Source organism: Pyrus communis, chromosome 1, assembly GCF_963583255.1.
Source record: "Pyrus communis chromosome 1, drPyrComm1.1, whole genome shotgun sequence".
Taxonomy (NCBI): Eukaryota; Viridiplantae; Streptophyta; class Magnoliopsida; order Rosales; family Rosaceae; genus Pyrus; species Pyrus communis.
In genome coordinates, this window is record NC_084803.1 from 8,555,639 (window position 1) to 8,583,456 (window position 27,818).

General features: G+C 34.6%; 3 protein-coding genes across 3 annotated transcripts; 2 read left to right on the plus strand and 1 right to left on the minus strand.

Annotated features, from left to right (window-relative positions):
* Nucleotides 1-267: 267 nt before the first annotated feature.
* On the minus strand, nt 268-9,650 carry LOC137736996 (beta-galactosidase 6). The gene is made up of 18 exons (XM_068476337.1): nt 9,406-9,650; nt 7,964-8,059; nt 7,512-7,624; nt 7,342-7,408; nt 6,959-7,051; nt 6,345-6,488; nt 6,131-6,225; nt 5,711-5,816; nt 4,649-4,733; nt 4,428-4,546; nt 3,718-3,885; nt 2,781-2,962; nt 2,407-2,498; nt 2,001-2,110; nt 1,798-1,905; nt 1,447-1,554; nt 654-799; nt 268-553 (listed from the first exon to the last, which is right to left on the minus strand). The coding sequence occupies exons 1-18, from the start codon at nt 9,586-9,588 to the stop codon at nt 394-396; spliced, it is 2,175 nt and encodes a 724-aa protein (XP_068332438.1). The 5' UTR covers nt 9,589-9,650; the 3' UTR covers nt 268-393.
* Nucleotides 9,651-17,824: 8,174 nt separating this feature from the next.
* Nucleotides 17,825-19,804, plus strand: LOC137739065 (NAC domain-containing protein 2-like). Its single transcript, XM_068478548.1, has 3 exons — nt 17,825-18,129; nt 18,305-18,588; nt 19,021-19,804. The coding sequence occupies exons 1-3, from the start codon at nt 17,940-17,942 to the stop codon at nt 19,474-19,476; spliced, it is 930 nt and encodes a 309-aa protein (XP_068334649.1). The 5' UTR covers nt 17,825-17,939; the 3' UTR covers nt 19,477-19,804.
* A 3,033-nt stretch (nt 19,805-22,837) lies between these two features.
* Nucleotides 22,838-25,971, plus strand: LOC137747462 (aspartic proteinase Asp1-like). The gene is made up of 8 exons (XM_068487578.1): nt 22,838-23,399; nt 23,537-23,654; nt 23,851-24,074; nt 24,440-24,664; nt 24,784-24,922; nt 25,039-25,239; nt 25,348-25,420; nt 25,564-25,971. Exons 1-8 carry the CDS (start codon nt 23,203-23,205, stop codon nt 25,677-25,679), a joined length of 1,293 nt encoding a protein of 430 aa, XP_068343679.1. The 5' UTR covers nt 22,838-23,202; the 3' UTR covers nt 25,680-25,971.
* The last annotated feature ends 1,847 nt before the right edge of the window (nt 25,972-27,818 follow it).

Here is a 27,818-nt window from a genome sequence, read left to right on the forward strand (position 1 = left end):
CAATAATTTTTGGGAAAAATTATATATCCTATCATAGAGTATTCTCTGGTTAAAGACAGTAAATCTTTAGTTTTATGATTTTTTAAACAATTTTATTTTGTATTCAAAATTTTAAATAGTATTATCAGCACAAAATATTAGTGGGAACACGCTCACACTTAAATTTCTTAGATTGAAACAAACTCAAAAGTTTAAAGTTCATTTTATCAAAATTGAAACTATGGATTCACTTTATTTATATGAGGCAAAAACTAAAGGTTGTACAGTGTGATTGACTGGAAGAAATACTTGTAAATATCCTTGGATGTTATTAAAGAATACAGATTTGTATTGGATGGTTATACAATCACTAGATTATATAGGTGTTAATGAAATAAATTAACGACCAACTACTTAGTAATTGTTGTAACGAAGCTCGTTGTGAGAAATAGTTTCATACGTAGTGGAAAGTGAAATGGTGTTTAAGGAAGTGTGAAGAGGGTTTCCACCATATTCTTCAAGCAAAACTAAAAGGTTTCCAGAGTTTTTGAGGAATGATCGAGGAATATGGTACCTGTAAAACATAAAAAACCAAATAAAATAAAATTTGTAGCAACTATGTGAGTCAATATATGTAATGATTTATATGAATTTGGTATTGAAAACTAACTTACATTGTTTGGGAAGGTTTTCCTTTAGAAGTAAGAAATGAAACCCAATAACGACCAATACTTTGGTCGTTAACCCAAGCTTCACCCTTCCCCATTGAGCTTAGGTTTAAGATGACTGGATCATTTCCTACCGGCGGCTCGAAAACAATCTGCAATTCATAAGTATGTGTGTTGGATATATATATGTATATTATCGAGCACAAATGGTATTCACAATAAATACACATATAAATTATCTAAACAATCTATTTTACAATAGTTCTCATCCGTATATTATTCTTCAAAAAATAAGAGAGATATGAAATCATTAAGAAATTTAATTGTGACACAGAATATTGACTTTCGTACTTCTCAAAAAAAACATTAATTTATCACCATCTAATTAAGTGGTCAACTGGTCATATGTTTTAGATTTCAGTAATTGTTTTGTATAAATTATCTTTGAAAAAAGACATAAATAATATGATTTCGCATCTTTAACACAAAATGCTGAGTAGCCCTATGAAGATAATTTTTACAAAATTGTATTTCATTAGGGAAGTATTATTGGCACTTTAAAAATCTCATTATATACTCCTCATAAGTGTATTTTTCTTTCCTAATATAAAAAGTTTGAAGTGTAGAATGAGATTTTTGGAATGCTAATAATAATTCCCTTTTATTATATAGTTATTCATAATTTTAGAGTTCATAGGTACTTGTCCGAGTATTTGTACTTCTTCTCGTAAAACATTTGACGTTTCAAAGTGTATTCATTTTTTTTTTTATATAGTTATTCATAATATTTTGCCCATACCTTGTACCAAGTAAGTGGTCGATTTGAAGAGCCTCCAACGTCACTCCATTCAACGTTGTCTATATTTTCTTCTTTGTATATTTGCATTTTCTCTCCAAGTAGTCCAACCTGCAAAGATCTCATTCAAATATATTAACAATTCATTTCTGTAGGTTATCCGTCAATAATTAAATTTTTTTTTTTTTCATTTTTTCTATAAGAGACCAGCTAGTTTTGCTTCATCCTTTCGGGGTTTGGAAGACTAACGTGGGCATTTCAGTTTTTCTCTAACCACCATCGTGTGATTTACCAACGTTACAAATCCATAATTAAAAGTTTTGAATTATTGAATATTGGTCATTAAGGTTTTACCTGATATCCCCAATCGTAATTAGTAAAATTGTACAATTCTTTTTTACTGCATTGAATTTCCACTCTTCTTAAGCCAGCAAATCTTCTTTCTAGAAAAGCTCCTGAATCCTTTGCAATTGCAGAGAAAAAAAAAAACTTGTTGAGTCGAGAAGACAAACTGAATGACAAATAAATATATATAAATACAATTATCGTAGTCATACCGGAAGTCCAACCATTACGCTTAGCAAAGAAATATTGTTTGTGCCGTTGTTTAAACCAATTGGTTTCTCCATGACGAATTGCTTCGTATCATGACTGCCATGGCCATTTCCTGTAAGAAACGAATCGAATTACATAAATTAAAACAAATAAATAATTCAATTGACTTGCTTTGAAATTTCAAAATTCAAAATGATTGGGATGTTCTAATAAAAATATGTAGTATGAGAATTGCTAACGAGACTCTCAAAAAAATTAAGCTCTTCATGAACTCTTTGTTATTTCATACTTTAAATTTTAATACATTATTTATAAGATGGTGCTTTTTCACTAAAGTAATCATCTTTAAACCTAGACGACACAAAATTGTTTTGATATTTATATGTGCATATATTGTTATTGCGTTACCTATATACATGTTGTTTATGAAAGCATGTGTTACATGTCCGAGAGACTCTACAACAAGTACCGGTTCAGCGCAAGAAATGTTGTGTTGAAAACTGTTCCAAAAAAAAAAAAATTAAAGGCTCCATTAGTTATTGAACCATGATTCGCTACTGATAAAAGAGTAGTAAGTACTACTGAAAAATTAATCATAAATGAATACGTATTTAAATAATTGAAATTGGAAATTGTGATTGGGCACTTGTCCATTTGTGATTGTATTTCAGCAACACTTACTATTATTCTTTTAGCAGCGAAGTATGGTTCTCAGTTATTTCTATAAATAAGAGGTTGTATACATGGAAAAAGTAGTATTTGGTAAGAGATGAAGAATGTACCTCAAAGTATACCAAAGATAATCCGATACATCTTTTGTCACGTTCATATGCTCGAGTAATGTGTCTGATTGTAGTGAAGTATTTTCAAAGTTTGGGATGATATCTGTGAACTTTTGCCATTTGTCCATTGTATCAAATATTTTTGTTGATCTTATGATTCTTTTGTTTTGCTTTGTATTAACCTATTAATAATAAGTAAGAACAAAACAAACCATTACTTTTCCTTGTGTGCCAATGTTCTACCATTATATGACAAGAAACTAGTTTAGAAAAAAGGTAAGTATCAATATCTATCAAACATGTAAAGTTGATTTAAATTGGTCTCAACCTTCTAAGGGTTTTAAATAACTAACTGTTACATTTAGAAAATTTGATTATACGTTAGGTCTAATGTTAAGTGATTACACCAACAAGGTTTAGTGAAGATGTGGTCAAATAATTGAGGGATATGGTTGAGTTTTCACTAACACATTATCTATGGAACCTTGAATTCCCATATCGACCTCTTTTAACCAAGTGAATATAGTGTTTAAGTTCGCAAAATAGGTTGAACTTAAGGATTTGGAGCTCCTCTATAGATGTGTATCACTGAAAATTCAAATTTGTCTACATCATCACTTAACAATGATGACATCAACAGTTAATGCTAGTGATCTAACAGCCAAATTTTCATAACATTAATGAATGTTTTAAAAATTTAAAACCAATTTGCAATCATTCTAAATTATTTTAAAACAATACCTTAAAATTTGAGTGATTATCCATACTTAAACTAAAATAATGGACAATGATTTGGAAATGTAGGTGTTAAGAAAAATGGATAGCTTTTTTTCTTCATATATGACAAGATTAGATAACTTTGTTTTAAAACCAAAACGAAAAAAAATTAATTAATTAATTAAAAAATTAAAAAAATTAAAAAAATTAGATAACTTACCCTTGCAGTATTGAAAATTTCTTTTTCACAGTCAGATAAAATGGCGACTGACTTTGGCATCAGCTCATGAGAAGCATTTCTGAACTGAACCGTAGCGTTACTTTTTTCATCGTTATTTATTAAAAATGCAACACATCTTCCTGCACTTTCTTCGCTAAAGACATAGGCCTAGACAAATAATATTCATTAATAATCAACTATGAATAATTGGTGTTTAATAAATCAGCTGAAGTAATAAAATGAAATAGGTACTCGTCGATTTTCTCCTGAACTTGTAAGGAGCTGTTAGTTTTCTCCTTAAATTTTAATTTTAGCCGATTACCGCTTGAACTTTTATAAGTGACCAATTTTTCTCTTGAATTTTTATTTTAGCTAATTACCACCTAAATTTTATAATTGGCCAATTTTTCCCCGAACTTTAATTAATTCCCCCTTCTAAACCCCTAAAATTCAAACTAGAAAAAGGGTACGAGTGAATTAGCAAAAGAGGAGAAGAAGAAAAAAACAATATTTTGTCCATATTAGGGAATCATCTTTTTACAATTATAAAGTTTAGTTTAGGGAAAATTTGGTTAATAATAAAAGTTCTGAGGGTGTAATTAGTTAAAATTAAAGTTTCATAAAGAAAATTGACAGCTCTCAAGAAGGAGGAAAATCGACAAATACCTCAAAGGCTGTTTAATGAATCAGATAAATTTGTATTATCTTACCTGTTGAAGTTGACCTAAAGAAAAATTAGTTCGTGTTCCGTTTAGTAAAGTTGTAGAGCAACTTTTAATTGCAGCATGCAACTCCTTTAGGTGACCCCACTTGGGTTGCCTTAATAAACCTAATTTGAGAGAACAATTTATAATTAGCGGTTACTTAATTAACCATGAATTAAATTGATGATTAACTACCTAATAAATAAATATGATGCAGAAGAACTCACCATATTCATCGAGAGGAGCTTGATCATAGTAACTTGTTATGACATATGCCGAGCCTGTTCTTCCGAAATTAGTTCCACCGTGATACTAGGTTACGGTAAGTGCAATACCAATTAATCAATTATTTGATTAATATATACTAAATGGGACCCACACAATAGATAGGATCCTCTCCGGATCCTCTTTGTGAGGATCCCGGGGATCCTTTAATCCTATTATTTCATCGCACATCTTACGGTCATAAATCATTTTAAATTATATTATTTAAAATTGAACACAAACAGTACATGACGAAAATTAACCGCACGATGTACGATGAATGAATAGGATTAAAGGATTCCCAGAATCCTCACAAAAAGGATCCGGCGAAGATCCTATCTCGTGTGTAAATATAAAAAACTTGAAAAAAAATTGTAATATGGAAGAGAAAGAATTTGAAGAGGAATGGAAGAGAGCGAGACAGAAAACGCGTGTTATTTTTATTTTTTAATTAGACTATTAGGAATATGCTTTGCTAACATATGGGTGAGGAAAGAAAAAAAAAGGTTAAGTTTTATTTTTGTACACAGAGTGTTTTATTAATAAATAGTATAGATATTTACATATATACTGATATAGAGAATAATGTTAGAATATGAGCGTAAGTTTAGATGTATTTCGCCTAGTTTATAAAGGATTAAAACTGGGAATGAATCTTAAATTACTCGCTCATATTAAAATTAGGAGACAATGTAGGTTTCCAACAATGATTCTAATAGGAGAATTGTAGGAATTGTTTGTCTATATAAATATGACATCTACTCTCACAGAAATAGACTCACTCATTATTAAACTAAAACCTATTGTTAGTTGAGCATTAAGAATTTGATAAAGATAGGAGAAGGTCAGCTGTGAAGATCATGGCTTCTTCATCAAGTATTTCTTACAAATAACTCTAAATATATATGATTAGGTTTAAGAGAGGTTTCAAAGGAGAAAAATTAAAGTATTTATTCTAAAACAAAGATTAATAAAAGGTAAGGAATGTTTTTAAAGGAGCTATGTTTGTAGAAACTCAAACATACCATGTAATAGTTGATGTAGCTTCCATTTCTAGCTATAAAGAGAGCCACATGAAATGCAATGTCTTCAGCAGACCTTATGTACGGTTCTCCACCATACACTTGATAGCTTGAAAAATAAGATGAAACACAGAAAAATTCGTGAAGAAATGTATTAACCACAGAAAAAGAAAAAAAAGGGAATCTCGTGAAAGGAACCAGAAGAATAGTTCAAGACATCGTGATTTAAAAATCATGAACTTGAAACAATAGATTATGATTTATGAATTTACTATTGATGACACAGATAGATTCTAAAGGGCACGTCCGAATATATAGACTACTATTGAATAAGATTATGTGAGTGCTAAATTTAAATGTGTCGTGGATTAAAATGTCATTAGACGAAAACATTATGTATATATATAAACTAGGAAAACATACAATGACGTCCAATTCTCTGTCCACATAGTGGGCTTATTGGGTGAGTTTGGTCCTCCAAAAGTTTGCCCACATTTCATGCCATTGCATGTATTAATCTGCATGCATGCCCGCATATTAGAGCGGATAATTAATTATAATATTAATACCATAGATAATTAAAACAACAAAACTAGTACGTTTTTGTCCTAATTAAAATGGATTAGTGAGTACTGACCACTGGATCAGGAGCATCGGTTTGCTTGCACATGACCCATGGTGCACCAGTCTGGAGGTCAACTGCCATTTTTGCAGCCCAACGAACGTAGGAGGGTCCTTTTTCATGGAATGCTGCCTCTATGTTTTGATATTCATTCTCAATCTGTTTTTAACACACACACACACATATAGGGATTACATATGCAGTTACGTGTGGGTACCAATTGGCACTAAAATATTTTTCTAATACAACGATATATTCACATTAAGGGGTATGAGAGAATAAATTAGTTGCAAACTCATTATTTTCGAGATTCGAATTTAAAACTTCGCACTTATAAGTTATAAGTGAAAATGAATATCACTTAACTGAATTTCTAAGTGGCAATTGATATTCCACTCACTACTACGGTCTGCTGATATTTCTCTTTACTTGGAAGTGAGAGGTCTTAGGTTCGAATATTGTGGATGGCGAATTCAATACCAAATTAGGTTGCCCATTGTGTGGCTTAGCCAAATTCCCCCTCCCATAAGTCATAGTGTAAAAATATATTGATGTACTAAAAAAAATGGCAATTGACACTGAATATTGATTAAAATTGAAAATTAATTAATTCAAATTACTCACGATACCTGCGACAGTATGATTGGGCCTCCTTGTGATGCATATAAACCCTCTGACTTCATCAAGTTCACTATTTTTGTTGTGAAGTTTTGCATATAAAACTACAAAGAAAAAAAAAATAAAGTAAACAATACGGTAGGCAAGCGACATGATCATAACACTATATTACATAGTAGATAGTGTTACGAGTGTTTTAACCATAAATTTTGATTTCCACATTTGATAAACATTTTATTTTCAATTTCAGCCATCAGTTATCATATCACTTAATGTTATGCACAATTGAAGAAAAATTGTGAACTTAGGTATCGAAGAGCTAGATAATATATATGCATTGTGTACATGCATATGCATGGGTACGTGGCTGAGGAAGGGGACATCAAAGACGTGCCTTGAATGGTTCATTATCTGAGCGGTAAACTATGCCTGGGACGTCATGCAGCCAAAACGGAAGTCCCCTGCAAATATATATAAATTAAAGGATTTTAAAAAGTTAACCTAGAAATTAATTCCCCAATTGCAGCAAATTAATTAATATATAAAACATAAGGGTTAATTTACCCATATGTCCATTCACTCTCAATGAAGGGTCCGATCCTGAGGCAAGCATAAAGCCCTTGTGCCTGGATTTCTTTTATAAATTTTACTAGATCATTTCTTCCACTGAAATCGTACTGCATATAATATGCCCATATTCAAAGTAAATATTAATCAACCAATATTATGCCAATAAGAGGAGAGATTTTTCAGTACATCGTAAATACGATTCGGTACATCAAGTGCTATAAGATAAATAGTTGGATACTTGAAAAATAAATTTCAATTACTTGTGTTGTGACACTTATTGCGTCGAATCGTATTTTCGACACCCTGAAATATTTCTCTAATGAGAGAGAGAGAGAGAGAGAGAGAGAGAGAGAGAGAGAGAGAGAGAGAGAGAGAGAGAGAGAGAGAGAGAGAGAGAGAGAGAGAGAGAGAGAGAGAGAGAGAGAATAGATATCAAATTAACCAACCTGGCCCGGCTGGGGCTCGTGACGGTTCCAAAATACATAGGTTTGAATTACATCAAGTCCTCCTTCCTTGGCTTTCCCAATCAAAGATCCCCACATCTACAGTACATACCAAATAATTCATTTGAATTTGATAAACACACGCACATGCATACAATTACAAACGTTGTACTTTCTTAATTCTTCGATAAATTTTACTTTTGCTTTGTTCGCTTCTGTTTTGGTATTTTATTATTGAGGAATAAAATGAAGAATGTTACTTGATTAAAATTGTGTGTTTTGTAGATCACTCTATAAAAATAAACTTTGCAAAAAAAAAAAAAAAAAAATCAACCAAGTCAAAAATACGTTCAATCAGTGTTGTTATAATTTTATTGTTTAACTAAAGAACTTGGTTCATCCATTATTGGATAACAAGTATATGACTAAGCAAATTCGGATTTAACTAAATAAATGATTTGAATCATCAAGTAATATCATAGCATTTGTTTTTTTTTTTTTTTTTTTTTATCATTTATCTTATATTTAATCAAAATCAACAACTAACTTGAGTAGTTAATCTTTCCACTCCTCCAAACCCAATGAATTTAATAGGCAATATCAATATACATAATCATTCTGCATGCATCCAGGGTTCACATTCTTTACAGTTACTGATCTCTAGCATCATACAAAACAGACATAAATTGCATATTTCCAAAATGCTATGTGAACAAAGTCAGAAAAGGTCGAATACCTCCTGCTACCCGTGACATATGTTTATAAACAGACATTTAGTGTTTGCAACCTAATATAAGTTGTTTCTAGTCCCACTCCTCCTTTGACTGGTACTATAGACAGTCTGATAAAGTAACGTGACATATGCACGTCATTTGTCACATAAGATGGTACACCAATGTGGTATCTCTAGCATTTTCCTTAAAACATATACTGATTTCTATATATATTTATGATTAATGTTTAGATTTTAGGGTTCGTTTGGTAACCATTTAAATTCTCAGTTTTCACTATTTGAAAAAATTAAAAATTGAAAACCAAAAATTGGAAACTACGTTCTTGAGTTTTTGCAACTTGGCTTGAGTTTACATTTTCTAAAAAATTGAAAAATTGAAGTAGTTATTACCAAACAAGATTTCAGTTTTTAGTTTTTCAAAAACTGAAAATTAAAAGCTAAAAACTAAAAACGAAATTGTTATCAAACAACCCCTTAGTTATCTATAGCATATGTAGACAGAAACTTTGACAGCTTGTGTGTGTATATATATATATTCTACATAAGAGAACTGTGGGTGGGGTATAAGAAGATATTATGAGAAACTCAATATGTTAACTGATTCTGTGTGATCATGAACTACTTAATTTGTAGTGACTTTTAATTTCAAGTGCTGATGAAATGAACGGCTTAAAATGTTGGGGGGTTGCATGCATATACACAAGATAATTACCTCAGGTGTGCTCCGAGGATAGTGAATAGAACCTGAAAACAGAAGTCTTCTTTCCCCATCAATGATGAGCGATCTGCCGTCGTATGTGACATCTTCTCCGCGAACACAACCTTCTTGTGTTATAACTACCACCACCGCTGCCACAACAAAAGCACGTCGCAGCTGCCACCACCACAGCTCCATTCTCTCTCTCTCTCTCTCTCTCTCTCTCTCTGGACTACTTATGCATAAGAAGGTGGGGATGGATGGACTTTAACGTAAACGAAATTAAGCTTTTAACATTCTTGTTACACTCACTCGCATATATATATAGAGCTAGCTAGGTTCAACTCCCCAATAAACAGATGACAGGGCATGCAGGTAGAATGAGTTAGGTTTAAAACATGCAGGGCACGTGACATGCACCGATTGGCTTTTACACATAACACAGAGGCAAAATGGTAATTCAAGTACATGAGAAATGAGAAGAAGATAATGGGTCACGACTCACATGCACCGTCCGTGTATGCGTACGTCATAACGTGGCTGGGATGGCAAGGTTGATTAGGCCCCCAACCACTGCCGCGCCTAAGCGTATGGACGCACAACAAGAGATAGCTTAAAGCATTAAAAAGCACTTTATTCCCCAATGAAAAGGCCAATGCACCAAACCTAGTGCTCAAACTATTGCCAAAGTTTTACCTTAATGTATGGAATGAGTTTACCGGAATATGGTGTTCTAATTCAATATCATGATCATGTTTTAAAAAGCTTACATATTTCTTTTTTATTAAAATAGAACTTCACGATAGTAATGAATCCATTATATATTAGTCATTCTTATTGTTTTGGGTCATGTTTTGCACCAGCCCATGTAAGACCGTAATATTGAAGTTATAAACGGGCCGCAAGATTTGGTAATGGACAGCCCAAGGATTAGAATTCATGGGCCCTTTTTCTTTTTCTTACAAACACTAGTGAGCCAGCAAAGTTGAAAAAATCAAGAGGAAAAATGTTTGGATTTAGGCCTAAAGCGCTCAGGCCTAACCAGTTTGCAAAGTTGAGAAAAATTAGAGAGTTTTAATGGAAACACTTCTAGTACCGTTTATTTTTAACGAAAATAATATTTTTACTTTAAAAAGTCACTTCTTGTACTATTCACTTACAACACATTTTTGTTATTTTGATTAAAACTCAAAGTTTTCAATCCTTTTTCATTAGTTTTTCTTTTAGATTTTTTTCTCAAAATTATTTTTACTAAAAATCGAAAATAATATAACCATTGCACAAATGGTGATCAATTTAGTATTTCTTTGAAGGGGCATTAAGATATAGGTCCAAAAAATTGAGGCACTATTGATTTTAGTCCAATTTTTTGAAATTTTTGATTTAGGTCCACTTAACTATTTTTTAAACCTATTTTACCCTTTGTTTTCAAATTTTGAATATTTAAACATCTGCAGTCTACTAAACATTTAAAAAACGTTTCAATTCTTTACCTTTTAATAAAATAAAATATTTTTGTCATAGATTAAGTTGCAAAAATATACAACCTAATTAAAAGGTACTAATACATAAATGTACATATACATATAAGTAATGTCACATCCCGGCCCGGGGCAGATCACTCCCCTGGGCGATGTGGGATGTCACAATCCACCCCCTTAGGGGCTCAAAGTCCTCGGCGGCACACCACAACCAGGGTTAGGCTCTGATACCAAATTGTCACATCCCGGCCTAGGGCGGACCACTTCCCGGGCCCGATTCCACCGTAGCACGATATTGTCCGCTTTGGGCCCCAGCACACCCTCACGGTTTTGTTTCTGGGAACTCACACGAGAACTTCCCGATGGGTCACCCATCCTGGGATGCTCTCGCGTGCTACTCGCTTAACTTCAGAGTTCCCATGGAACCCGAAGCCAGTGAGCTCCCAAAAGGCCTCGTACTAGTTAGAGATAGGAATATACATTTAAAGATCACTCCCCTGGGTGATGTGGGATGTCACAAGTAAGATATCAAAAGAAGAAAATATATCTAATCAATAGGTAGATAAATGAACTGAAGGGTACAAATACACAATTTACCTACCTATAAGCAAAATAAATTACTATGTAATATAGGAAAACATATAGAAGCAATTTGTGATAGAGATAGATAATAAAAATAGAAAAATATAATTTGCCTATAATAGAGGTAGGTTATATAACAAAATCTCATGATACAAGTAGATTAATGTCGGCCATGAAATCAATTAATTTGAGTAAAAATGCAACTCAAATGAAGATCCAACTTTGACCACGAAATTAACTAATTTGAACATAACAAGCAATTTCATGAAAGAAGCCAACCAACCTCCATTCTTTGATCAAACATAATCAAATTTCATATATAGTGGAAGCCTAAGAAGAGAAGAGGAAAACTGAACAATGATAAAGAAGAAGAAGATTCGCAAGGCAAATGATAAATCCTAACTAAGAAAAAGGTTTTAGATAACAAACTAAAAAGAAAGAATAGATAAATGAAGAACAAATGAAGAGGCGTATCATCACTTAGAGATATACAGGAAGTAATTTTATTCCAACCATTATAAAGAAGAAGAAGATATATAGTGGAAGCCTAAGAAGAGAAGAGGAAAACTGAACAATGATAAAGAAGAAGAAGAAGAAGAAGATATATAGGGGAAGCCTAAGAAGAGAAGAGGAAAAGAGAAGAGGAAAACTGAACAATGATAAAGAAAAGAAGATTAGCAAGGCAAATGATAAATCCTAACTAAGAAAAAGGTTTTAGATAACAAACTAAAAAGAAAGAATAGATAAATGAAGAACAAATGAAGAGGCGTAACATCACTTGGAGATATATAGGAAGTAATTTTATTCCAACAATTATCCTATCATTAAGGGAATTTTATTCTTTAAACCTCAAATAGGTAAAACTTATCACAAACACTAATCCTAAAATCAAGGGATAATATTGATCACTTATAAGTAATTTTAGGGGTAAATTGGTATGAAAATGAAAAAAAAACTAACATGGAATATAATTGGACTCATCTAAAAAATAACTCACAGAATTGAATTCATAACAAGTTTCATCTTCTTTGAAACACTGTATTTATTTTCTACACTACAATTGAATATCTTAATAGTTTTGAATTTGTCTAATTTTTTATAAAAATAATTTATACATAATAAATTAAAATATAAATGATTTAAAATGTTAAAAAATTGAGATTCCATTGACATTTTCAATTTTAATTGGACGAGGATTTGTAGTAAACATTATCATTGCAATATTATTAGTATGCACCTTGAAATTGGGATGGACCGAGAGCACAGGCCGTTTGACCATACCCAACAACTACCGTGAAGTATGACTATGACCTATGTCTCAACTAGATGCAATTCAACTACGGCTTGCCCAAAATTACCCTCCCCTACATATGAATAATTTTTCTTTCGATAAGACAATATGTATTAAAGAGTAAGAGAATATATTCGAAATCGTCAATCATAAAATTTCAACCTACAACCTTTTACTTTTTTTTTTTTTTCTTTTCCTAAGCAAACAATATTATATACATCAAGAAAGATGAGGTGGTTCAGCCTCACAATGAGCTTGTTATAATGTGATTTAAGTTCATATTTGGCGAGAATAGAACCTAAGACCTCTCATTTACAAGCGAAGAGAAATATCACTGGACCGTAGTACTAAGTAACAAAACCTCTCAATTATAAGTAAAAAAGAATACTACTAGAATGTATTACCAACTACCAAGTGACATAATTTTTTTTTTTTTGTTTTGAAACAATATATATACTAAAAGATAAGGAAATAAATTAATTACAAACACGTCATCTACGATGTTCTTCTTTATCCATTATGGTTATTTTTAAAAGGACGTTAGGGTCAAGATTGGCAGCCAATTTATGAAAAATGAAGAAGCTTCCGAGCAATTACAAGTGAGAAGCACTAGATGGAATACGACAAGTAAACATGGGTTCATTTCACTTGGACACAGCATTTGGTGGTCGTGATGGTGATGTTCTATTGTTTTGAAGCAACATTCACACACAATCACTAGAAACATATAGAGCTGATTGGAGTAGGGGTTACTGTTAGACACACACTGTATCAGTATGGAACACAAAACGGCGGCCATTTTATGTATTAAAATGCAACGTTTTCATCATTCGGGGCCGCCTCATAAAACGATTACTGTAAATGGCAATTCGATCAAGTTGAAAGAATATAATAATAGAAGGCAGATGATTTTCACATACCGTTGTTTGTTTTTTATGATTTATTTGTATTTCTAACAATTAGATTGAAAAAAGTCAAATGAAAACAACAGTAATAATTAAATAAGAGTGTGTTGAGAGGGTAAAAATGGCGTTTGCTTATCATTTCCGTATTAAAAATAAAATAGTGCTATCCAAAAACCTCTTTTTAATTTTCACATACTCTTCTCAATTTTCAGTTGTCAGATCGGATGAATTAAAAAATATTAATAGACAAAAATTAATAAGCGTGCGGTTGAGAGAAATAGGTTTATGAATAGCACTATCCTAATAATATTACGTTGGTCCTTAGCTGAATGACAAGTATACTCTATGGATTAAGTGCGTGTTTATGCACCCGTAATCGGAATGAAAATAAGGAATCCGATTCCACTTACGGATAGCTCTTGTGTTTACTACAATTTAAAGGAATCAACAATGTGTGTGACCCACACGAAAAATGGAATTCAATTCCTGAAATTGGAGGAATTAGACTCCCTCCATGGGTGAGGTATTTGGATTCTGAGATGGTGAAGGAATCGGGAATGCATTTCTTCTTTCCTATTATGCCCTCTTTTGCAGATGCTTCGACAGACGCTTCAACACCGTCGACACAGCCGGCTCATCCTCGTGTGATGTTGGTTTGACGATCGGGACCTCGAAGTTTAGGGCCAAATTGCTCGTGCCGTTGGCGATGTTGATGCTTGTCTGATCCTTGGCTCCAATTGCTTTCCGGAATATTTTCTGCAAGGTGGGAACTAGGAGGATGCATAGGCTAGGTTCTTAAAATGTTTTTTTTTTTTTTTTTGCAGGGTGGGAACTGGGAAGATGAATTGGCTAGGTTCTTAAAATAGTATTTTCTTTTGCGGGATGGGAACTGGGAAGATGATATGGGAGGGTGGTGTTGGAGGATTAGGGTATGGTGGTGCTGAGGAAGTGAAGTGAATGAGGACATTTTAAAATTACTAATGAAAATGTGATTAAAAATAAATATAGATGAAATAAAAATAAAAATAAAGAACTAAAGGGCATTTTAGTAATGAAAATGTGATTAAAAATATTTGATATGAGACAAAGATATTTTAGTAATCATACTGGTTTATATTCCGATTCTATTGAATTAGTAAACAGTTTTATGGAATTGTATTCCGATTCCGGACAGTTTTAGTAAATAACTTCAACAGGAATTTGATTATGATTCCACCTCATTTCAATTCCTCCTCAATCCAATTCCTCCTCAATTCAATTCCTCTCAATTTGATTACGGATTAGTAAACGCGCTATAAGAGTTCAATAATACTACATGGATCGCCACTTAGTACTACTGGCTAATGGTATTCCTCTTCACTTGTAAGTTAGAGGTTTTAGGTTTGATTATCTCAAAAGATGAATTTAAATCATATTATTATGGATAGCCCATTGCGAGGCTTGACCCACCTCCTCCCTATAGTGTAGATAATATTGTTTGTTTAAAAAGAAATACTATAAGGACCAATAGTTTTTCTTATTTCTCCTTTTTTTTGCTAATACAAGTCTAAACTTTGAAAAATAATACAAAGATTCTCAAAAGTAAGAATTTTTATGAACGGTACATAACGAGATACAAACACAACATCAATTAAGCAGCAAAATTAACAATAAGCAATTAAAATTATAAAACGTGACTTATGTTTAAGGCAAAAGTTGATGAGAAGCAGATGGGGGGATTAAGGGTTTGGATTAAGTATATTCGAAAATTTGCTTGAGCACAACGTGGAAGAGACTACAAAAGTCATAGCCAGCTTGACAAGTAATGCAATCTGGTTTGACCCAACCCAACTTGTACCAGTTGAAAGAAAAGAACATGGTATAGTGATGTGATCCAGGAGGGTTTTATTGTCCATAAAAAGTATTTAATTAATTTACTTTTTGATGTTTGGGTCACAACTGGAGTCTGCTACAAGCTCCGAGCAGCTTCCAGCATGCTTCCATATGTATACTTGTTGTTTATTCTTATCCATACGTATGTCACGCACGACGTCACGCACATTATGAAATGATGTAAGAGGATCCTTGTATCTTAACAGTTCATTTTATATCTTATATCGTGCGATCAGTTTTCGTTAGATACTATTTTTATTTAATTTTAAATAAAACAATTAAATAATTTATAATCACACGATACACAATAAATAATTAAACTGTGAAAATCCCTAAGATCCTTGTAATTTAAATCATGATAGAATCCAAATTCTGATATGATATCAGATGCGATTCCTACCGATGAACCCGGACACTTTTTTTTTCTATTTTATTTACTATTTTGTGGACTAATGAATCCAGACAAAAGTCAATTCTTGCTCCCCAAGAAACCTGTTCACCAAAAAGAAATAAAGTTTCCTATTAAACCTTTTTTTTTTTTTTTCGTTTTTTGGTCTTATCTTTTGACTCATTTTCACTTCTTAATAGTATGAGACTTTTTTTTTGGTTCTTCGAAGTATCGAGTGTTTTCGCACAGTTAAATTCTTATTTAAAAGTACAAAAATTAAGATTTAAGATCTAATAATTGAAACATTCAAAGCACGGGATACCTTAGGGCATTCAAAACTATTTTTTGTTTTACATTAAACATCTCCCTATTATAAATATCATCGTATTAAAAAAAGAAAAAAATTATACAGCTGTGCTTGGTCCTTTTAACATTTGAACTTCTTACTGCATCATTAGAATTTTCGATCCAAAAATTTGAAATTTTGTAATACGAACATATTAAAATAGATTAGAGTGCGTTTTAGGGTTTCAAAATTTTGAATTTTCGAAAAGATTAGATAGCATATTACGATAACTTCCATCAATGCGTTGGTTTCAACACCGTTGCCTATGAGAGGTAGTTTCCCACTGGTTCCTTTCTTTAGTGGCTGCAAATTCGATTTTTGTGGTGTTTGATTGAGGACAATGGAGTCCCCTTTTTTTTTTTTTTTTTTTTTTTGGGGGCTTCGTTGGGTTTCGTCTCTAGCATATGCACGGGCTGGTCCGTGGTCGACGGTAAAGGAACCAGGCAATTAGGGTTTCTTTGTGTGTTTTTTTGTTTTGGGCTAAACTCTCGGGTTGAGCTCTTTTTCTTTTTGGCATCCATCTTTTGTTTTATATTTTATGTCTAATTAAGTCTTCGTTTGCATGCATATTTTGTGTTGGTAATAAAATTTATGTTCTATTAAAAAAAATTGTACTTTAGTTTTAAAAAAAGGGTTAATTAGAAAACATAAGTAAGGAGAAATAGTTAGCATGGACAGGTTGGACTTTCTAATTCTTTTTTATTTTATTTAATCTACAATTAAGGATGGATGCGGCAAATCGGAAGTTCAAAATTCAAAGAGAGGGAGAGAATTTTCCATTAATTTATTTTGTCAATTTGTCGATCCAGCACAGCAATGACGTTCATTCCCACCGGATCATTTTCCTAAAGATCTTAGGAATTTCGTGATATCATCTGTTCATCATATACTATGCGGTTAATTTTCGTTAAATACTATTCATATTTAATTTTAAATTTTAAATTTTGAAATAATTTTTTACTACACGATGTATGATGAACAAATGAGATCATGAGATCATTAAGAGCATCCTTTTCCATTCCCATGCGACACGTGTGGGGGCCAAGCAACCTCACTGGACATCGTGTCTATCGACCCAACCCGCACACTTGTTGTAATCCCCGGACAAAAATAGTCCCTTCACACGTATGACGTGGCGAACACTCAGTGGTCGCACAACGAAAGCAAACACGATGGCGGAACACCGGATTCTTTCGCGGAGTGAGACCGACCGTCAACGATTCAGAAGAGGCAGAGTTATAAAAAGGGCAAATATTTGGGGAAAATAAAAGAAAAAAGATTAAGAACGTCCAAAGTTGGTGACGAAAGCAGTGACAAAACAATCGAAAGTGGGCTCGTGCACACGTGTCACCTTCAATTTCAACCGTCGACTGGTGTAACGTGACCCATCTGGCTGCGGTCAGCCCAGCGCTCTATCTCTATCTCTTTGTCTCTCCTCTTTGTTTCTCTCTCTAGGACTGGGTGGCACTCTCTCGGACCACGTGTGAGAATTAAAAAGTGGAAACATGTGCTGTGCCGTCTGTGTTGGGGCTGGTGGGTATATATATAACGCCTCCTGGGTATCTTATGCTTCAGTATTCTGGTTCGAAATCTGAGAAGAAGCAAATTAGCCGGAGCAAGAGCAAGAGGAAAGAGAAGAAGAAAGGAAAAGGGAAGGGGTAAAGCGAAACAGTAAAAAGTAATCATGAGCAGAGGAGGAGACGAGCAGCAGCAGCAGCAGCAGCAGCTGGAGTTACCGCCGGGGTTCAGATTTCACCCGACGGATGAGGAGCTGGTGAACCATTACTTGTGCAGGAAATGCGCTTCACAGCCTCTCGCTGTTCCAATCATCAGAGAAATTGATCTTTACAAATTCGATCCGTGGCAGCTCCCTGGTATGTCAATTTATTCCCAATTTCAATTAATCAATTTTGCTTTCTTCTTTCTCCCCCAACCCAACCCAAATTTCATTTCTGAAAATTATGGTCTGGGTCGAACTCAATTTTCTCTGAATTTTTGGATTTTTTGTCTAATTTTTTATTTTTGTTTTTATTTTGGTGTGGTATGCAGAAATGGCACTTTACGGAGAGAAGGAATGGTACTTCTTTTCGCCAAGGGACAGAAAATATCCAAACGGTTCAAGACCGAACCGGGCAGCTGGAACCGGGTACTGGAAGGCGACCGGGGCTGACAAGCACATTGGAAAGCCCAAGGCACTCGGGATTAAAAAGGCACTCGTTTTCTACGCTGGTAAAGCCCCCAAGGGAATCAAAACCAATTGGATCATGCACGAGTACCGCCTCGCCAATGTCGACCGGTCCGCCGCCACTGCCAAGAAAAATCAAAACCTGAGGGTACGTCCGTCTTTCCATTACCTTTTTTCTCTTTTACCATTATACCCTTGGACCCTCACACGTCATTGAACCTGTACCAAATTTTGTAATTTGACTAAGATATATATATGCATTTATTTAATACATTTATTATTTCAACGGTCAGCTCAGCTGTGCAATCTGAAAGAAAGAATATCGTATTTAATTATATTTGACCATCGTAAGATGAATGTATTAAGTAAATTCATGTACATTACTCGGTCTCAAAAATTTTGATCATGTCATTGCATTTGCATCAATGCCTCTTTTAGAATGCGCGTTGTAACTTCTGCTTGATTAAATTAGAATATCGCTCTCGAAAAATAAATGAATCCGGCTTAAAATATTTTAATCTTAATTTTGTTTAATTACTCGGAGTGCTTATCTTTCTAAATTAATGTTTATGTAATGCAGCTTGATGATTGGGTACTATGCCGCATATACAACAAGAAGGGCAGCATAGAGAAATACAATTTTACAACCAAAATGACCAAATACCCAGAAATATCGGACGAGCAAAAACCGGACATGACTTTGATGCCCCCACCACCACAAGCAGCATCAAACACGCATCACATGATGGATTCGTCGATGGATTCAGTACCGAGGCTGCCACAGACGACGACGGACTACTCGAGCTGCTCGGAGCACGTGCTGTCACCGGAGGTCGCGTGGGAGAAGGAGGTCCAAAGTGAACTGAAATGGAGCAATGAATTGGAGAATTCCTTTAATACCCTCGACAATCAGTTCCTGAATTACATGGATGGCTTCTCGGATATTATGGACCCTTTTGGGGGGCAATTGCAAATGGAGCAGCAGCCGCCCTACCAGTTGCAGGACATGTTCTCCTACCTCCACGCCCAATTGTAAGCCAACTTACAAGGGCACAATTGGAAAATGGCAAGACGGACAGAAGGGGAAAAAAAGAAAAAGAAAAAAAGAGGCCCATGATTATTTGATTTAGTACTAGTTAATATTCTTTTGAATTTGGTTACATGATCAATTTAATTTGATTTTGGATGTCTGCAAAAAAAAAAAAAGGGTACGTTTAGATACTGTTAATATGTAATGAGATTCCTGTAGAAAATTTTCATAAGTTGTTCCAAGTTCTCCCCCACATAGAATTGTTTTATTTTTCTTTTAGAACGTGCGATATAAATGAGAAATTTTTTTCTCGATAATCATTTTTTAAATAGAACGGCTTAAATCTAATTTAATAAATTTTAATGGTCACAGAAAATCCTAATAACTCAAATTTATATCCAATGGTCAAAATAATGATATTAATTCATTCAAATTAGATCAAACATCAAAACTCCTTCGAAACACTCTTAGAAAATTATGGAGAAACATCTACTCCAATATACTCCAAGAAAGAGGAGGTATTGTCAAGCTAAAGAAGGTGCAATGCATTTATTCTACAAAACTCGGTACTCGTATTCGGACATCGAATTCTATCGTCCATAGATCTCGAAAAGTGATTAGTGTCATTGATTATCGTTTTTAATTTTTTAATTTGTGTAACATGCTTTATGTATCTTTGTGTAATCCTTTTGTTATCATGTAATGTTATTAGTTTTATGTAATGTCAAGGAATTGTTTGTGTTCACCATCACATTCATCTACGATATCCAACTCAAAAATATCTCAACAATATTTTATTTGGGAATTTGAAATTTTTACGTCAAAATGTTCGTAAAAGTAAACAAGATAGGTTATACAAAATATAATTTCAAAATTATTAGCAAAAAAAATTAAAAATCACAAAGTACAAAAGTTTAACAAATTATAAAGTTGGAGGTTGGAATTATACGTCATTTACCCCTTGGAGAAAAAAACTAACTAACCTTATACGTGTGGATGAATAGTCGAAAATAAGGGGCTCAATTTTGAGATTTCCCACTCTTAAGTTGAAGATAGCCTTAGAGCATGACGCATGACTTTTAGCATAGGCTCGAAGAAGATCTAGCCCCAAGTTGTGAAGAAAAGCTTTCTAACACACTCCATCAACCCAGGCTAGTTGGAGCCCGAGGCTCCTTGTGTGACCAAATGTGTCACATCCCGGCCCAGAGCGAATCACTTCCCGGGCCCGCTCCACCACCGTAGCACGATATTGTCCGCTTTGGGCTTACCATTCCCTCACGGTTTTGTTTTTGGGAACTCACGAGCAACTTCCCAGTGGGTCACCCATCATGGGATTGCTCTAGCCCCCTTCTCGCTTAACTTCGGAGTTCCAACGGAACCCGAAGCTAGTGAGCTCCTAAAAGGCCTCATGCTAGGTAGAGATGGAAATATACATATAAGGATCACTCCCCTAGGCGATGTGGGATGTTACAATCCACCCCCCTTAGGGGCCCGACGTCCTCGTCGGCACACACGCGGCCAGGGTTAGGCTCTGATACCAAATTGTCACATCCCGGCCCGGAGCGGATCACTTCCCGGGCCCGCTCCACCACCGTAGCACGATATTGTCCGCTTTGGGCTTACCATTCCCTCACGGTTTTGTTTTTGGGAACTCACGAGCAACTTCCCGGTGGGTCACCCATCATGGGATTGCTCTAGCCCCCTTCTTGCTTAACTTCGGAGTTCCAACGGAACCCGAAGCTAGTGAGCTCCCAAAAGGCCTCGTGCTAGGTAGAGATGTAAATATACATATAAGGATCACTCCCCTAGGCGATGTGGGATGTTACAAAATGGGCCTCGATTCTTGCCCAAGACTGCATAAGAGGGCAGTTTAGGACAAAACTAGTAGTCAATGAAAATCAACCGCCTAACATTTTTTAGCATCTAGCCTATATCACTATTAGGGATGTACAACGGTTATGACGGGCGGGTAATCGCAGTTATTTACCCATAATAGTTTATGTTCATACCCGCATAACCGTTTACCCGTTAGGTAATTGCATAAACGGTTATGCCCATACCAATAACCGTTTATAAACGGTTAACCATAATCATAACCATGTACCTATTTAACCATAACCGTTTACCATTTACCTGTTTATCCTTTCTATTTATTTATTTATTATTATTTTTTAATCCATTTACCCCTTTTTTCACCATCTACATGTTTTATTTATTTATTTTAAATAACTTGAAAATTATAAAAGAAAATTTTGTCATAATTTTCGTTTTATGACAATTAAACACCATTATAGGTACATTTTAGTATGCATTTCCTTATTTTAATCATTTAAGTCCTCATACAATTCCAATAATTGAAATAATAGTTTATGAACGATATTTTTCTACCACACCCAAGCAAGTCTTTAATTATAATCCATATGATTACAAAGTAAAGCTTCTAAAAACACAAAGTAGTCATTATCTTGAATACTAGATGATTCAAAGCTCCAAAATATTATAAAACTAAACACTTACAAACACTAATGCTTTAGCACGTTCAATCACAAAGTCCCATCGACTCGTTGTCACCAAAAGAGGCCTACAAAAGAAATGTATAAATTGAATTAGTATCCCATTTAGGAACACCGACACTAATTAGCATGAATCCAACAGAGGTAAGTGATCACAGAAAGTTTACATTGTACACTCAGTTATCAGGAAAAAAACAACAAACAAAAGTGGAGTACCAAATCAATTGAGTTAGAATCACCATTCATCAATATGCATAAACACAAGGTTTACATTCCATGATTTTTCACACCCATATGCAGAGGTGAGAGAGGGCGGCAATGAGAGATAGATGAGCGGCGGAGATAAGAGAGAGGGCGGCGAGGAGGGAGAGATGAGCAGGGGACAGGGAGTTTAAGATAGATTTTGTTAGATTAAATATTAAATTAATTACCGACGGGGTTTGAACCCATGCCATTATGCAAGAGCTCAACACTTTTTCACCATTGTGATAAAGAGCCACTTATAGTTGCCGGTCGAGTTAATTAGCCTAAAAATAACGAGCATTCTTGACAAGTGACTAATCATGATAAGATAAGAGAGCAGAGAGAGACCGAATTAGCAAGAGCAGAACCAGCTTTATATTGTTTTGAAGAGGAATAATGTAAGTTATTTAATTCTTTTTGGACATCTAGGAACAAGAAACACATAAGAATTTTTTATTGTACCACGTCAAAAGTCATTGTATTAGTCGGTAGCCGAATACTATCGGGCAAGAAATTGCATCTGCCAAAGTAATAACTGTCAGGCAAGGAATTGCCAAAGGACATTTGATACTATCCTTGCGTTGTATGTTGTATGTTGCATGTTGTAACTTGTATTGGAAGTTTGGAAGTTCGGAAGCTTGTAAGAAATTGCCGTAAAACTGTGTTTTTTGGCGTATGAATATGGCGGTATCTTGTGATTAATTTTGTTCCTAAATCAAACCCGAAGGAATGCAAAACTACGCAGCAAGTGAAGAAAAGCATAAACCAACCTGGAGAGGAAGAGAAGAAGAAGAAATCGAAGCAAACAAGCAAAGCCATGAATCCACCTTAATGTCACGTTATCCCTTGAATAAATACCGTGTTTTCCTTCAGACATTTTATCATACACCTGGGGCACTAGGCGACAAACTATCATTTTTTTAATTTCGTTTAGATATTTGTTCGTCCAATCATTGGGTAAAAAGCGGATTGGGAAATGGAGGGCAAGTCTGGGTCGTGGTTGCTGTTGACGATGGTGGTGATGGGTTGGTGTGTAACTTCGTCATCAGCTTCTTTCGGCGACCAGTACTATCGGGGCTCTAGGAAAACTGATGCGACGTCGTCTTTGGGGTTCAGTCGCGCAGCACCCTCCTCCATAGTATTTCCAGTTCATGGCAACGTTTATCCAACAGGGTACGCTCTTAAACTCTTTTAATTATATCATTCATTTACCTGCAAAAATAATAGTTTTCGATGCTCGTAGCTCATTTGGTTAAGAGCATCTGCCCCGCAGCCGAGGTCCAAAAAATGGGTTTGTTTTGATTTTGCAGGTCCTATAATGTGACCCTAAACATTGGACAGCCTCCAAAGCCCTACTTTCTGGATCCAGACACTGGTAGTGATCTCACATGGCTCCAATGTGATGCTCCTTGTGTCAGTTGCACTCAGGTATAATTATCTTATAATTAATTTAATTATCATATGTTAATTAGTAATTTCATAAAAAAGTTGCTAACTTTTCTTGTTAGCATGCATAAGTTTGTTACTTGTTCTGTCTACGAATGTTAAACCGTGTTATCACTATAAACTGATCGTCATCGGAGAAGGGTCCTAAGAAATATTCATCTTCCCTCTCTGTTTGCAGGCTCCTCATCCATATTACCGTCCAAGCAATGACCTAGTGGCCCGTAAGGACCCCCTCTGTGAAGCCCTGCACTCACCCGGTTCTCACAAATGCGATGTTCCGGAGCAATGTGACTACGAGGTTGAGTATGCTGATGGTGGTTCATCCCTTGGTGTGCTTGTGAGGGATTCCTTTTCCCTCAACTTTACAAGTGGACTCCAGCTACGACCTAAACTGGCCCTCGGGTTGGTAACTTTTCATTGTTCTTTTTTGTTTAAGGAAACTACAAACTTAACTAACAGAACCTTGCAACTGCCAGTAGAAGGCTTTTACAAGGTTATAAAAGAAAACAATTAACGGTGAGAAGTTTAATTAATTTGTTTAAGCAGATTAAACAGTGTAGTGATGGTGGTTTTGATGATTTGAAATCAAATGTAAATGAAATGCATGCCTTTTGTCCCACTAGGCACTTGAAGAAAACATAACCTAAAGTTTCAGAATTTGGTGTAAAGTAGGAACAAGCATTAGATTAGACTTAGTCGCCACAAATCTGTAGTCGCTTATGTGCTCCATCTTGGCCGTTGAATCGTTTACTGTTCCTTGTCTACAGGTGTGGATATGATCAACTTCCTGGATCATCTTCTCATCCCATTGATGGAGTCCTCGGCCTTGGCAGGGGAAAAACCAGCATCATATCACAACTTAGTAGTCAGGGTTTGGTGCGAAATGTCATTGGTCACTGTTTAAGTGGCCGAGGTGGGGGGTATTTTGTTTTCGGGGATGACATTCATGATTATTCACGCATAGTTTGGACACCAATGTCACTTGATTACTCGTAATGAACCCTTCTTGAACTCTGTTTTTCATCTGAGTCTTTTTTGTTGATATATCCTTAGTAGTTCAATCATAACCGTATTTTCCTTCCCCATTTATTCTCCTTGTGGTTTATCTCAGAAAACACTACTCGCCTGGCCCTGCGGAACTCATGGTTGACGGGAAATCTACCGGGTTTGGAAACCTACACATGGTTTTTGACAGTGGGAGTTCCTACACTTATCTCAGTTCTCAGGTTTATCAATTTTTGACTTCATGGGTAAGTTAGAGCTTTATCAAAAAGTAGCTGGCATTTGGATTACCCGGATTGGCAAAGATTTTTCCGACCATAATTTGACATGTTAATCCTTTTCCATTGCGCTTGTCTTATTGCAGTTGAAAAGAGAACTAACTGGAAAGCCTTTAAAAGAAGCTCCAGATGACGGAACTCTCCCGCTCTGTTGGAAAGGTCGCAAGCCATTTAAAAGCATACGAGATGTTAAGAAATACTTCAAGCCCTTAGCACTAAGGTTCGGCAGTGGTAGAAAAGACACAGCTCAGTATGAATTGCCCCCTGAAGCATACCTAATAGTATCGGTGAGTGAATTTCGCCTTCCTTGATCTCCCTATCCTTCTTCATTTTGCTTTCCGTTACAAGGAGAAGAAATTTGTGTTTGGAAACTAATGATATATATGTGCCGGCAGTCCAAGGGAAATGTTTGCTTGGGAATTCTAAATGGTACTGAAGTTCGACTGCAAGATAATAACATCATTGGAGGTAAGAGTTTCCATGTGTATGTCTTAAGAAGCGTGACCTCTAATTTTAACGGCAAACACAACGCCCCTTTACTTTTTACGCGGGATTCAAACTCCCAACACAATATTGATCGTTTTCTTTCTGTTTTGGGTTATTTTTTACAGACATTTCAATGCAAGATAAGATGGTGATTTATGACAATGAGAAGCAGATGATTGGATGGGCTCCTGGAAACTGTGATCATCTACCCAAGCCTAGAAGTAGTTTCAGCTTCTGGTGATGCTTTCTCAGGCACCAGGGCAACAAATTTCGAGCACACGAGGATGCTGCCCGTTTCCCAGGCACCAGAGCATTCTCTTGCACAAAGAAATGTAACACATATATAGGGTTTAGGGTAAATAATTTATATGTATATACTATACATTCTGTATATTTCTCCCATTTCCTCATTTATATCTAAGTCGATGACATTTCTCTCATTTCCTTCCACTTCCCCTGTTCCAAGTACACCAATTTGCTTTTGTATTTTCTCCCCCTTGTCTGGTAATCTTGAAACCATTGCCTGCAGACATGGTTAATCACAACGGAAAATCAATTAATAATGGGAAATTTTATTTGAACCTACTTAACTTCTTTATACACCAAAGTTATTCTCTACATCCATATTATTTTTAATTAAAGAACTAATATCTCTATAAACCAAAATTTATTACCTAAACTAACCTCCCAAATCCAATTCAAAATATAAAGTAATCTTTACACCCATTTAAAAAAAAATTCTCAAATTAAATAGTTTTGTTTTCAAAGAGACTCAAAAGTCAAAAAACATTATGGGTCATTTGTCCCTCCTCCCACTGTGATCTTTTCAACTAACTGGTCCCAATTCCAATCTATGTCCAAATTCTTCAATTGTTTTGGTGGCAAGTGTCCATATATCTAACAAAGCCTTGAGTTGTAAACAACGATACTCTTTTTATATATACTAGTGACTAGTAAGGTGGTTGTTATTAACATTGGAGAAAAAATAGTTGTTTAAAACTAATATTCATCTTCACAGGTTACAATTTTTGTAATATATACTCGTATTTTTTTTAATCAAAACCTTGAGTTTTGAACATACTTGAATCTTCTGAGGGTTAAAGTTTTTGTGAGCATATTCAAGTACAGTAGCTGTTATTTTGGGCCATAAATCAAATTGTTTTGTCTGCAATCTAATTGATGTGGAGATCTCCATTAAACAAAGGTCAAAAAACTTATATTCATAGAAAGGGTTTCATATATAGGAAAGAGATCCTCTTCGGATCTTTCCCTCCAAAGCCCAAGAATCAAGTGATCTGTGCCTTTAAAATTTGATCAAACGACTACAAACATAGAAGTTAGTATAAACTTTTAAAAGCTATAATAATTTTTGACCGTTGGATTAAATTTTAAAGGTTCGGATCACTTGATTCCTGGGTTTTGGAGAGAAAGATCCGAAGAGGATCTCTTTACTCATATATATCCCAGAAATTTGGTGTGTGCAACAATTTTTTAATATTTCACTTCGACGGTGTAAAAAGTTTAAACTATGAGCAGCCTGGGATTGACGAAAAGAAATTGAAAATTAAATACTTATCTTCTAACTCTAAAAAAAATTGAAACCAAACGAACAAAAAATTTCCATAAGTCAAGTCATAACTTAGTTGGAGGATTGATCAAAACTTTATCACCATCTATCAATAAAAAAAAAACTTGTTTTTTCTCTATAAGAGCTTGTAGGGTTTTAACCGGAATGTACATAGGATAAATAAGGAGTGATGATAGGATTTATTATAGAGTGTGGGTTTATTGATAAATTTAAGTTTTATTATTAATTTCATATTGTACTTGATGGTAATTATGCAATAAGATAAAAAAGATAATTAATATTTAAAATTTAAGTTGAGTATAGAAATAGATTACATGAGTTTAAATAAAATTTCTCATTAATAATTCGGACTATATCATGCGCTACTGAAAAAGAAAGAAAACTATATTCAGAATGACACTCAACTGATTTTTACATCCCTTTCTATATGATTATTTAGACTAAATTGAATAGATTTTGAACATCTTCGCCGGAAACCAGGCCTAAACTGCTAACCAAAGAAGATAGTGTGTAAGAATACCTTATTTGCAAGAGTTTGTGACTGTATTTTGTAAACGGAAGGCGAGGAGAGGAGGAAAGTCTTAACTATTAAGGAAGGAGGAGAGGAGGAGAGGAGGAAAGGATGAGGGAGGAGGGAGAGAAATTAAAATCCATGGGGTTTGGGAGGTGTTTGTGTTTAGGGGTTGCGTTTTCATTTGAAAGAAATCCAAATGTTCGGGTCGAGCCAACTTATTGTGCATCTATAACAGATAGTATCTTTGTCTACGCTTTTCATTTGAAAAATAATAATAT

Coding starts and splice junctions, on each gene's coding strand:
- LOC137736996 (XM_068476337.1), bottom strand. CDS start 9,588: ATGGAGCTGTGGTGGTGGCAGCTGCGACGTGCTTTTGTTGTGGCAGCG. Junction 6,226..6,344: donor CCGATGCTCCTGATCCAGTG/GTCAGTACTCAC, acceptor GCATGCATGCAG/ATTAATACATGCAATGGCAT. Junction 1,906..2,000: donor GCGTAATGGTTGGACTTCCG/GTATGACTACGA, acceptor GCAATTGCAAAG/GATTCAGGAGCTTTTCTAGA.
- LOC137739065 (XM_068478548.1), top strand. CDS start 17,940: ATGAGCAGAGGAGGAGACGAGCAGCAGCAGCAGCAGCAGCAGCTGGAG. Junction 18,130..18,304: donor CGATCCGTGGCAGCTCCCTG/GTATGTCAATTT, acceptor TGTGGTATGCAG/AAATGGCACTTTACGGAGAG. Junction 18,589..19,020: donor AGAAAAATCAAAACCTGAGG/GTACGTCCGTCT, acceptor TATGTAATGCAG/CTTGATGATTGGGTACTATG.
- LOC137747462 (XM_068487578.1), top strand. CDS start 23,203: ATGGAGGGCAAGTCTGGGTCGTGGTTGCTGTTGACGATGGTGGTGATG. Junction 23,400..23,536: donor GGCAACGTTTATCCAACAGG/GTACGCTCTTAA, acceptor TTGATTTTGCAG/GTCCTATAATGTGACCCTAA. Junction 24,075..24,439: donor CGACCTAAACTGGCCCTCGG/GTTGGTAACTTT, acceptor CCTTGTCTACAG/GTGTGGATATGATCAACTTC.